Raw genomic sequence first — 12,687 nt, 5'->3', positions numbered from 1 at the left:
AGGAATGTCAGTGGTCAAGGTTGGTAAAGCTGCCTAGCAGAAGTCCCACACTTTATATTATAATAAAACTGGGAAAAGGGGAGGAAAAAAGAGAATCCTGTGCTTCCTCCACCAACACATTTGTTCAGCTGTCCTGTAACCTTGTGTTTTCTCATCTGTCTCCCTCCCAGGCTATGAGCTCCTCGGCAACTGACCCTCAGGCATCTCTGTATCCGCAGTGCCCACATCAGGGAAAAGTGCCCTGAGCCCACGGGGCATGATTGTTGAATTCCTTCGAGAATTCACCTGACAGGTGTTAAGGAGTACCCACTCTGTGCCGGGCACTCGGTTAGGTGGAGAGTACGACCTCCGCAGAATCTGATATCTGCCTCTACAGCATTTGCAGCCCTTTCGGGAATTAAAGAAACACGGGGCCACGTGAGTCCAAACAGGATGACAACATATGGTAAGTGCCGTGCATGGAAAGGAGCGGGGCTTGGTGAGACCCAGCAAAGGTGCTGCTGGGGGGATGGGTGGGGCAGGCCCTTCTGAGGCAGGGACGTGGAAATGGCGATCTAAAGGAAGAGAAGGAGGAAGAGATGTAGGGTGCGAGGAAGCGAGTTGCAGGCAGAAGGAACAGCCTTGTGGAGACCCTGAGATGGGGGAGGGGTTTGTCTGGTCTACAAGGCCGGTGGGACTGGAGTGAGTGGGGCCTGGATGAAGTGGGGTGCTGGCAGGGGTGGATCGGGCAAGGCCTTGGAGATCAGGGGAAGAATGAAAGGGTTTGTTGGAAATGCCGTGGCAGCCATGGATGGTTTTTGGGTTAATGGATAGCACAGCCCAGGTGGCTTTTCAGGAGGTGGTTCTGACCACGGGGTGTGGAACAGGTGGGAGGGGAACAGGAACGGAAGCAGGGAGCCTGGTGAGGTGACCGTGGAGTCTGGACCTGTGCAGTGGGGAGGAAGCTGCGTTGGATTTGGGGGGGAAGAACCAGCCGCAGTCACTGATGGACAGGCTGGTGGTGGGAGTGGGAAGGGAATAACTAGCAGGGAGACGTGAAGAACTGGGTGGATGGAGCTGCCGTTTATGGACCAGCAGAAAGCAGAAGGAAATGGTTTGTGGGGTAAAATCACGGGCTGGCTGCACAGATTTGAGACACGTGTTAAGCATCCGGAGGCGATGTCAAATAGGTAATTTTTTTTTTTAAATTTTATTTATTTATTTATTTGACAGAGATCACAGGTAGGCAGAGAGGCAGGCAGAGAGAGAGAGGAGGAAGCAGGTTCCCTGCTGAGCAGAGAGCCCGATGTGGGGCTCGATCCCAGGACCCTGGGATCATGACCTGAGCCTAAGGCAGAGGCTTTAACCCACTGAGCCACCCAGGCGCCCCTTCAAATAGGTAATTTGAGTGTGGGGGTCAGATGAGAGGCCTGGGAGTACTTGGGAGTGTCGGGCTTGCAGGGGTACATCAAAGCCACAAGGATGGACGAGAGGAGCTTTGAGAAGCAGAGGAAGAGAGCCTGGGATGGAGGGGCAGAGAACAGGCAACAGCTGGGAGGAGGAATTCCAGAGGGAAAGGGGGATCAGCTGCTCTGTCAAGTGCATCAGCTGCGTGGAGAGAGGTTATGTAGAGCAGGAACTGAGTGACCTTGGATTTAGCAACATGGAAGCTACTGGTGACCTTCACTGATTCAGTGAGTAACTCAAAAGATGCATAAAGAGGACACAACAGCTAGAGTGGATTGAGGAGTCAGGGAAAACTGTGGATTGAGGTGTTAAGGAAAGCTTTTAGAGGGAGGGAGGCAGCCTTTCTGCAAGATCCTTGGGAGGCTGAGTTCTGAGAGACCTAAATGCTGTCTGTAGGAGACTGAACTGAACTTGACAAAGCCCCTCCCCAACCCCGATGGGGGAGCAGAGGGTACAGCTGGAGGGAAAGGTGGGGAGGAGCTGGCTCTGCTCAGTAGTGGGGAATCCGATGACCTTGCCCTAGGAGACAGAACCCACTACCCCCAACCAACACACACAGGGGACTCAGAGACGTGTGTTCACGTCCCTTCATGCACAGAAGTCCTGGGAGGTGAGGATTCCAAACCCACAGCCTCAGAGCAAAGAAGGGCTCTCAGGTACCACCTGGAGCCGCCTGCTCATTACACAGAGAGGGGCAAGGTCTGGCTCCAAGTCACCCAGCATGTCAGTGATAGGGGATAGGTGATCTCCACTGATTTCCAGTGGCCCTCCCCCAGTGAGTCAAGCGTGACCTCTTTCGCCTGGCACACAAGGTCTTTCCTGCTTGAGCAAGAACCCAGCCCCTCCCCAAAATCTAGCACACACAAGTATGCGTAGCCAGGGGCAGTCCTCGAAATCACCCTTTAGAGTAGTTGTTAAGGTTCTCATTTTGCAGACAAGGAAACTGAAGCTCAGAGGAGTCTGGGCACCTGTCCTAGTTTGCCCATCTGAGCCTGGTTATCATCTCACGAGTGTCTCCAAAGTTGTCTTTCCCCTATGCTCTGCTGCATTCACCATAAACAGCCTCTCTGGGAAGCCGTCCCTGACCTCCCAGGCCCTGAGTCACCTGGGAGTGGGGTCACATCCCCCAACACCAAATCACTTGTTTAAGTCACAAAAAAGTCCATTGAATGGGCCTGAAATCAGTGGTGCCCCTGATGCCCCAGGCCCCAGCAGCCCGGGCCACCACCTAATGACCACAGGGACCCCACAGGCACGCTATTCCCAGGGCCCATTGCCCCAGGCCAGCCACCCACAGCAGGAGTGTGCCCCCCCCATCGGCACAGGACCTTCTCCCCTCCCAGCCCCAACCGCCCAAACCCCTGCCCCTTCCTCACCTGGAGACCACCAGTGGTAGGATCAGCATCTTCAGCATCCGCATCAGGAGCTCCCCAGGAAACTGGAAGTAACTAATTTCCTGAAAATACAGCAAGAGCAGGGGTTATAGAAGGCTGCTTACAGTCTCCGAGCACTGTTTCACCCGTGCACTCCTGGGGAGCACAAGTACACGGAGGAAGTGACGGCTGGGGAGCCAAACAGATTTGGATTCTAATCTTGACCTCCTGTAACTAGCTGTGTGGCCTTAAGCAAGTTACTCAGCCTCTCTGAGTTTTTCTCATCTTTACGTAAGGGTTGCAATCTCTTGGTAGGAGCCTTTGGAGGCTTCAGTGTGAGGAGGCACGGAAAGCACCTGGCAGATGGGATGGGAGTAAAGGCTCTGTAATGGCGGTAAGTGGCAGGTCTCCCTGACGTCTGCTCGGTCCGCCCGCCTGTCCGAGGTGTACATGTGTCTCCTGCAGCAGATGGTCAGTGGCAGGAGGGCAGGGCTGGAGACCATTCACACATTTACTCAGCCCAGGCTGGGCAGGCCTCATGCTGGGCACCCCAGAATGAATGCAGCCCCGCTCCTGCACCCAAGACTGCTCAGCCCAGTGTGTGAGGAGACTGACTCAGAGACAGAGCACGGCCTTCTTGAATCTGTGCCTCCTCCTGCAAGGGGTACACCCATGGGTGCGGTTCCCCCCAACACCACGCCAGGTCCCTGCCAGCCACCTGCTGTGCACACATGGAAAATGCTGAAGGAGAGCACATCGGCTGGAGTGGGTGGGACGCCACTCAATAAAGAGTCCCTACCCGCAAAGGTCTTGGCATTCAACTTCCGCACAGGCCGCTAGGTTCATCCTACCCATGGGGCCTTGGATTGGGGGGCCAAGTCTGTGTCCCCCTCCCTCATCAGCTGTCTCCAGAGTCATAGGACCAGAACCTGACAGTGAAGTAGAAGGGCCCCTAAGCCCAGTTGACTTTAAATTTCAGATAAACAACAACTGAAATACAAATTTAACTGAGTGTGTGGTTTTTAAATTTTTTAAATTTAATTTAACTCAGTTTTGCTATTTCTGGCAAACCTAGCTTGAGGCTACTTTTCCGAGGTTAATGTTGTGGGTGAGGCTGGTACAGGGACTTTCAAGCACCATCCAATTTTTGTACTTGCAACTCTCTTTCTCTCCCTCCTTTCTCCCTCCCTCCCTCCGTCCCTCACTTTCTTCCTTCCTTCCACCAAAGCTAAACACTTGGTTAATGGTTTGATGCTTTGGAAAGCCCCAACTCATATAATTTTGGTGCTGAGAAGGGGTTTTAAAGATCTTCTAGTTCAACTGAGCTAAAAGACAGAGAGGACTTAGCAGTGACAGTGCAGGCCCAGAAATCAGGCCTCCTTTCCTATTCTACTATCCTTTCCAGTGCTCCAGAAATCTTTATGAAATAAGGGTGAATGGGAGAGAAACTTTTGAGTCCTTACATGAGCAAAAATGCCTTTATCCTACCCTTACCTCGGATAGTAGTCTGGCCGTATATAAGATTCTTAGTTTGAAAGAATTTTCCCTCCAAATTTCAAAGGCATTTCCCTTTGTCTTCTGGATTCCAGTGCAGTGTATGTTTGGAGCCATTCTTCCTATCCCTTAGTGGAGACTTGTTTCATTCCCTCAGAACCACTGAAGGATTTTCTGTTAATTTCCAGTTTTCTATAATCTTCATGGTGATGTACCACCACCTGAGATTTTCTTCTTTCTTTCTTTTTTTTTTTTAAAGATTTTATTTATTTATTTGACAGAGAGAAATCACAAGTAGGCAGAGAGGCAGGCAGAGAGAGAGGAGGAAGCAGGCTCCCTGCTGAGCAGAAAGCCCGATGTGGGGCTCGAACCCAGGACCCGGGATCATGACCTGAGCCGAAGGCAGCGGCTTAACCCACTGAGCCACCCAGGCGCCCCATTCTTCTTTCTTTTAAAAAAAAAAAAATTCATAGTGCTATGCATACATTTCAATTCTGAGAACTTTCTTACAGGCTCTGTGAAATTTTCTCTCAATTTTTTCTGTTAGCTCTCTCAAAACCTCATACATACTAGAGAGTTAGATGTTGGACATCTCCGATTTTCTTCTATTTCCATCTCGTTTTACTTTCCAGGAGATTTCTGCAACTTTATCCTAGCTACTGACATGTTTGTCTTGCCTCATCAATTTTTAATTTCTAAAAATTCTTTCTTGTTCTCGGATTGTTCCTTTTTGCATCCTGTTCTGTTTTACAGTCACTGTATCTTCTCTTACATCTCTGAAGAACTTAAGATTTTAAAATTTTTCTTCTATTTCCTGCATTGTCTCTGCTTCATTAGAGACCCTCTTTTCTGTTTCTTTAGTACCTGTCTTTCTGTTACAAGCTTTGACTTTGGCTTTCTCCTCGTATGTAAGTGTGAGGCACTGAACTTACAAAGAGTGCATGAATGGAAACCTGCTCCTTGAGGACAGGTGATGGGTGACAGTCTGATTTGTTTACTCTGGATAGGGTGGGATGGGGGAGGAGATCTTTCTTCTGAGGCTCAGTGAGAAGTCTCTTCTGACCTCCACTAGGGGCTGAGGGTGTGCCTAAGCCCAGCTGATGGCAGTCTTACAGGGATCCCACACTGCAGTGCAGATACCCAGTCATTTGCGGGACACATGTGCTTCATCACCTCCCCTCCCCCAACCCACACAGGTGGACCGATTTCCCTGCCAGGCTTCTCTGTGAGACACAAGCAGGTAGAGATGGGTGGATGAGGAGTGCCCTGATTATATGGACTGGAGCAGACTGACGGGCTTAACTGCTCCAGTTACAAAATTCCAACCAATGCCCCTGATTTCACCTTCTGGCTTCACCTGGTCTCCTGCAGCTCTTTGCACTTTCAAGTGCAGAAACTTTCTGGAGTTTTCCAAGCCAAACTGACATGGCATCTACTTCTATAGACACAGGCTTTAGCTTTCTGTGCTCTCCTAAGTGAGATCATTCAACTCTATCCACTTGCCATCTTGCCTAATTTATGGCACTCCCTCAACTTCTTTTCTCAGTTGTCTCCTTTTATGTTCTCTTGGGAGCTTATATCTTTAAAAAAATCCCATAAGTATAATTTTAGTGGAATTCCAAGAAAGAAAGGAAAATGGATGCAACTGTAAATTTACCATGGTTTAACTGGAATTCTCAAAATAATCTCTTTTTTTATTCATTTATTTATTTTTGGAGAGGCAGAGAGAGCATGCATGCACGAGCACGGGAGGGGGAGGGGCAGAGGGAGAGGGAGAGAGAGAATCCCAAGCAGGCTCACATGGCGCTTGATCTTACAACCCCGAGATCATGACCTGAGCTGAAGTCAAGAGTTAGACACTTAACTGACTGAGCCTCCCGGGGGCCTCTCAAAATGATCTATATTTTTTCATGAGCTACTAGTTCCAAAAATCTGTGCTTTTGTAAGTTCTTTTCACAAGTAGGACATGCTTCCATTTTGCAAATTGTTTATGACTTTTGCCTGTTGCATAAGCTTGCAAAATAAGAAGGGTTTAGTTTCTGAGTCACAGGCGGAGATCATAGAAACAACTCCTGGATTTCCAAGTAGCATGCTGAGAAAGCCAACTCCTGCCAAGTAACTTCTCTAAGACTCCACAGCCTTTCTTCGGTTTATCTGGCAGGTTAATCCAGACCGGAACACATTTGCACTTCCAAGCAGATGGGGCAGGCAGCTTTGGCAAAGGAGGCCCCAGATGAGCTTGGCTTTTAGTAAAAAGCATTCCAATTTGTTTTCACAAAATAATCTTCCTGCAGGAAATGTATTTGTTGTTGCTCAGGGAAATTAAAGAAAGTAGATTGCAGACTGTTTGCGTTGTTGCCTGTTTAATTCAGCAAAGAGGCAAGGGCTCGCTCCGCGACAAGCCTGAGCTAGACTCACATTTTGGCTCATGAAAGCCCATGTGATGTTCAGCAAGTCAAAATCTGCTGGGAGCTCCAGACACCTGCACAAAAGGCTCCGGAGCGGGACAGCCGGCAGCTGGTTACAGGGGAAGGCTGAGTGTGATGTGAGTGAGGGAGAAGAGGATTATTTCAGATGGGGGCAAGAATGGGATAATTTTTGTAAGGTATGGAATATGAGATGACTCTCGACACAGGTAGGCCTTGGACAGGCAGATAAGGGAGGGAGGAGTCAAGTACCAGCTACTCAGCCCTGCTATAGGCCAGGCACCGTTGAGTCCTTGTTTATGCTCATGACAGTTCCAGTAGACATATGATGCCCCCACCCCGGACAAGGAAAACGAGGTCCAGAAAGGAGATAGGATTTTGCCAAAGGCCACACAGCCGCTTATGAGTAGAGACCAAGTTCAAGGCTCTGAAAAGCCTCCAGAGTCTAAGTCTCTTTCTTAATATCTGAGAGTGGCTTAACAGTGTTAGCCTTGAAATAGGGGCTCAGTTTTCAGGGAGGGGGTGTTTCCCTTTTCACGGAAGATGAAGTCTGACGCTTAAGCCCCAGGTAGGTCATCTTCAGTGTTGGGGAGCTGCAGGAAGAGGAGTCTTGTGAAATAGAGGATCTTCCAGAAGCCCATTGACAAAGACTCTCTCCTCAAAGAGACATGACACTGGCCGCCTGGGGCCCTCATTTTGGCCAGGCCTCATTCTTAGGTCTTGTCTTTGGCCTGCCTGGCTCAGTTAGAGCAAAAATCCTGCTATGTTCATTTAGTGAGAATGCCCCCTCTCTACCTTCGGCAAGAATCCCTCTACCCTCCCTGTCTCCTCTTAGCAATGCTCTCTCAGTTGGCCCCTCACTATGTTCCCTGTCTCTAAGCCCCAGCTATCTTTGTTGTGTTCAGACTTGAGCCTGATCTCTCTCCCCTAGTCCATGGTCTTGACACCTATCCCAGTAGTCCTGAATGAAGTCTCCCTTACTGTTTTAACAAGGGTCAGAATCATGTTTTCTCCAGTGCCATACGAATGTCCCTCCCTGTCCTGTGGGAGGTGGGTGCTGAGAGGGAAAGGGGCCCTTGCTCAGACAAGGCATCGCCACCCTTGTGGTTACACAGGCCGGAACCCCGGGGGCCTGTGCTGCTTCCCAGCCCCATAGCCAATGCACCCCCACATCCTGAGGGTTCCTTTTCTGGAAACAGGTCCCACATGGGCCCCGTTCATCCTGCTGTCAGGTCTCACCCCTGTAAATACCTCCTCGCCTGACCCCTGCCTGGCCCACGACTTCCTCATCCTGCACTCAGCACCAGAGTGATCTCTCCAAACTGAGATCTGATCATTTCACTCCCCTGCCCAAAGCCTTGCGCGGTGGGGCCAGGCCCCTGAGGGCCCCTGGGCTCCAGCCCTTGCCTCGCAGGGTACATCCCCCCACTGCCATGAATGGTCTGCTCCACACATGCCCAGGTCTTTTATGGCCCCGCGTCTTGCTCCAGCTCTTCCTTCTGCTCGGGATACCCTTCCTGGTCTCTCTCCATCTGAGCTACTGTGGGAGGTGTTCTCTGATGCCTGCTTTGCAGTCTTCCAAGACCCCGTTCTCCTGGCTCCCATGCCTCTTCACCCTGTGCTTATTCTAATGAGATGCCCTGGCCTCTTGCTCACCCGGTGATGCTGTCTGTAACTACTTCCCCTGCCATTTCACCAGCTCTCACTCTAACCCCACAGTGTTTCATCACACCCATGCTACAGATAAGACTGAGACTCAAGAGAGGCGAAGTGACTCCTCCACTCTCATGTCACCAGGGAGCCACGGAGTGGGACTGTGATTCCCAGATCCCTCAGGCCCACATACTCCTCCTCGGCAGGGACCCTGAGAAGCTCTGGGTGGCTGACCTGTGGTGAGAGGCGACGGGTCCTCAGGAAGAAGCCGAGAAGGCAGCCCACGGTGACGGACAGCACAGACAGGATGAGTAGTCCATTTCTCTTGCACACGTCCTTCCCTCGTGCCAGGATGGCACCTGGCACCATGGTGAGCCCAGCCTGCTGGCCCGGGGCACGGTACCATTCCATGCACGTGAAGCCAGCCGGGGTCACAGGGTCCCAGCCAGGGGCTCTGGCTGCTTGGCAGGCCGGGGGAGCAGTTGCTAAGCACCGGTCACCAGCCCCACGGCCATGGCCTGCATGGCTGCCCCAGAGGGAAGCCACAATCCTATTACCGGCTGCATCATTAGGAGCCAGAAACAGATTAGGGCCTGGGAAATTAGAGCAAGCCACGTGGTCTGGGGTTTTGGACCTCAAAGCCAAGTGCACCTCTTAAACAGGGGAGGGGCCCAGAGATTTGCTTGGTTGGTTTGATTTTTACCCACACTTTATTCCAGAAAGAGCTGAAGGCAAAGCAATAAGCTACTAGCAGTTAGTAACATTAATTAAGCATTACTGTGTACTGGGTGCTATTCTAGAAGCACATTACTTGCACTAGCACATTTAATCCTAATAACCAGTTCCAAGAAGTAATTACTAGGAGTATCATTTTATAGATGAGGAAACTGAGACAAAGGGCATGTGCTGTGTGCCAGGCCCATTCACTTGCTTGACCTGTGTGAGTTGTAGGGGTCATCGCGACAACCCTAAGATTCCAATGATCGCTTTCCTGAAAGGGAGATCAAGACCCCAGGAATTAGAGTCTTCTGGCCGTGGTCACGGAGCTCGCAGTAGCAGAGTGGAATTCAGGCCTGTGATGGTTTGATTGGCGTCCCAGGGACAGATAGATGGCTTCAGAAGTGCTTAGCAGTATCGTGGGGCCTGTAGGCTCTGAGTCCAGTGCACCTGGGTTCAGACTCGGGGCCTGCCATTCACTGTGACCTGTATCCCTCACTGTTGCTTCAAGCCTGAAGCTGGGACTCTGCAGGCTCTCAGGGCCTGTTATTTTTAAAAATGACACAGCCCAAGGGACCTATTCAAGTCCCAGCTCTGCCATTGACCAGCTGGGTGGTATGACCCTGGGCACTGTGCCTCAGTTTCCCCATTCATAAGACAAACATAATAATGGCGTCTGCTTGGTTGGGGCTGGTGCAGCGTCCCATCCCAAGATTCTTTGTGAAAGCAGGGCTGAACCGTGCTGGGCGGAACAGGGGAGAGGGCTGTGAGGATCACTGTCCACATTTAGCAATTTTTTGAGAAAGGTTTCCTGGTTGCTCTTTCTCGTGGCCTGGACTGCCCTTTAAAGCTAGAGGGAATTAACTCTAGTCTGTTTCCTGGGGAGTCTGTAATCTCATTAGGGGCAGTCAGGCAGCAGCAGGGAGTACAGTCTGTCGTAGGGGGGTTGGCAGGGAGGGAAAGGGCTGCCTCCCCGACACAGGGAACAAGGAGGACGGTGGAGAGGATGGGGCCGAGGAACTGCGGGGTCCAGGCAGAGGGGGCCAGGTGTAGGCCCTAAGCTATGCACAGAGCTCCCAAGGGAGGGGACCCTTGGATATTGGTCCCAACATAACCAGCTCTGTGACCTCACCCTCTCTGGGCCTCAGTCTTGCTGGCCTTCGAATGAGAGAAGCAGTGGGTGTGGGGGACCTAGCTGACTCAGTCAGTAGAGCATATGACTCTTTATATCAGGGTTGTGAATTCGAGCCCCAAATTGGGAATGGAGCCTACTGAGAAAATAAGTAAAAAGTCTAAAAAAAAAAAAAAATGAGAGAGAGAACCAGGCTGAGTGCTTTCTAAGGACCCCTCTGTTCAACAGGCCAAACTTCCGAAGGCCCTGCCCTTTGCTGGTAACTTTGGGGAGTAAGGGTAGAGTGACTTCAGGTCTGTGAGGTATGTTTTCTCCAACTCTGATTCTTAAAATCAAGAATTTTCTGACATGACACTCCAAGGAATGCCTCATTTTCCAGTTAATCAGTTGGTTTAGTTACTGTCTAAAAGAGAAAATATTATCTTTTATTTGGATATTTGGATTCATGTGTGTGTGTGTGTGTGTGTGTGTGTGTGTGTGTGTGTGTTTTAAAGATTTTATTTATTTGTTTGACAGAGAGATCACAAGTAGGCAGAGAGGCAGGCAGAGAGAGGGGGGGAAGCAGGCTCCCCGCTGAACAGAGAGCCCTATGTGGAGCTTGATCCCAGGACCCTGGGATCATGACCTGAGCCAAAGGCAGAGGCTTTAACCCACTGAGCCACCCAGGTACCCCTGGATTCATGTTTTAATCCATGTCCAGGCTTGGCCCTTAGCCACGCCACTGATGCAGGTGTGCCTTGCTCTCCATGTCAGCCTCAAGACTCTGACTCCCAAGGTGACCCCACAATGGCTTCTGTCTCCCATCCTTTCCCCTCTGACAGTACCACCCCCTACCTCCCAGACTCCAGGCCTTTCTTTCCTCTGTTCCCATTGTCTTCAACAGGCAAAATTACAACTCATTCAATCAAATGTTTTTACAGCACTTTGTCATGCCACCCGTGCTGGGTACTAGGGACACAGCAACGTATTGACACAGTACTTGCCTTCAGGAAGCTTGTAAGAAAATTGAGGGGGCTCTAAAAGAAGACCCAATTCACACTCACATGTAAGTGACTGAGAATGAGCTTACTAAGGATATTTGCGAATCAAATCGAAAGGGTCCTAGATAAGAACCCGTTAATAGCTCCCTGTTGCCCACAGACTCAGTTGCCTTACAATGTTACAAGATATGCAAAATTTTTTTTAGTAATTAGAAACAAGTTGGGAAATGCTGGTTGAAACAAAGTTAAGTGGGTTCTTTACTCAAGAACAATTCAAAGTCAGACTGCTCAAGTTCAAATTTTTGGTCTACGTGACCTTGGACAAATCGCTTAGCTTCTCTATAAAATAGGAATAATACCACAGTACCTAGCTGATGGGATTGTGACGTGGGTCAAATACGGTGACGCGAGCTAAGTGCTCAGAGCATTGCCTGGTGCCTTGCAGACACTCACAAGGAGTTACTGTCCGTTTCACTGTTTAGTTTTGCAATACTGACATATGTTGGAGGAAGTCTCTAAGTGCGATGTAGAACCTCAGCCCCCTTCTGGAGCAGAGACGTCCATGGGTCTAGTGTTTGGGAAACACAACTTTGGAACACTCCAGCCTCTGGGATGAAGTCCTTGCTCCTTAGAGAAGTGTTTGAGGGCCTCGGGCTTGCGTGTGCTCACCTCCCCAGGACATCACCTCCTTGCATCCGACAGACATGGAGCTTTTCGGACACCACCCATGCGAGTCTCTCAGCCCCACACCTCTCTCCGGCCTTCCCCCCTGTGCCCACGCTGTTTCCTCTGCCTGGAATGTCCTTCCCTCTGACTCCATAGGCACAGGTCCAGTGCCCCGTCGACTTTGAAGTCTTCCCCGACTCTCTGAGATACAGCATTCCTTCTCTTCCTCCTGCTCAGGCCCTTCTGCGGTCGCCACCTGCACACTAACCCTGGCTCCCTTCTAAGTGGCTCTGACAAGGAAGTATTTATGACAACAGATTGAAGTTTCTGTTTGTTACCACGTCGCTTGGTAGGACATACTGAAGGACATACTGTGGGGTCGGGGGGCACCCCAAGGAGCAAGGAGTTGCCCTCCAGAGCAGCTGAAACTGATGGGCAGCGGGAAGTCTGCGAGATGCTTCCTGGGCAACTTGAGCTGCACAGATTAAGATGCTATGGGCAGAGAAGATAAAACAGTCTTGTCAAAAATGAGCCCCAAGTCACAAGTCCCCAGTGCAGCCACCCCGCTATGTGGAAGTGAGTTTGTAGGCAAGCTCTTTCCACCAGGGCAGCTCTGTGTTGGGTGTAATGGGGCAGGGGCCGCAAGATAGATTTTGCTAATGATTGATGGCACTCCGGCACCAGCAGAGGGATCTACTCAGCCCGGGGAGGCAGGGGTGGGAAGGCTTCCTGGAGGAGGGGTCACTTAGAGACCTGAATGTGCCAGGAGTTAACCCAAGGAGTGGGGTGCTAGTCAGGGG

General features: G+C 50.7%; 1 protein-coding gene across 1 annotated transcript in view; it reads right to left on the bottom strand.

Annotated features, from left to right (window-relative positions):
• The window catches only part of SLC1A7 (solute carrier family 1 member 7), a 44,158-nt gene extending 35,397 nt beyond the window's left edge, over nucleotides 1–8,761 (bottom strand). Inside the window, exons 1-2 of the mRNA XM_047726433.1 lie at nucleotides 8,627–8,761; nucleotides 2,823–2,902 (exon numbers count right to left, since the gene is read on the bottom strand). Coding sequence (XP_047582389.1) covers nucleotides 2,823–2,902; nucleotides 8,627–8,761 — 215 coding nt within the window. The remainder of the gene's footprint in view (nucleotides 1–2,822; nucleotides 2,903–8,626) is intronic.
• Nucleotides 8,762–12,687: the final 3,926 nt, after the last annotated feature.

The sequence above is a fragment of the Lutra lutra genome, chromosome 4, assembly GCF_902655055.1.
Source record: "Lutra lutra chromosome 4, mLutLut1.2, whole genome shotgun sequence".
In the NCBI taxonomy this organism is placed as follows: Eukaryota; Metazoa; Chordata; class Mammalia; order Carnivora; family Mustelidae; genus Lutra; species Lutra lutra.
The sequence above is the reverse complement of the archived record's forward strand: the minus strand, read 5'-3'. Positions and strand labels throughout refer to the sequence as shown.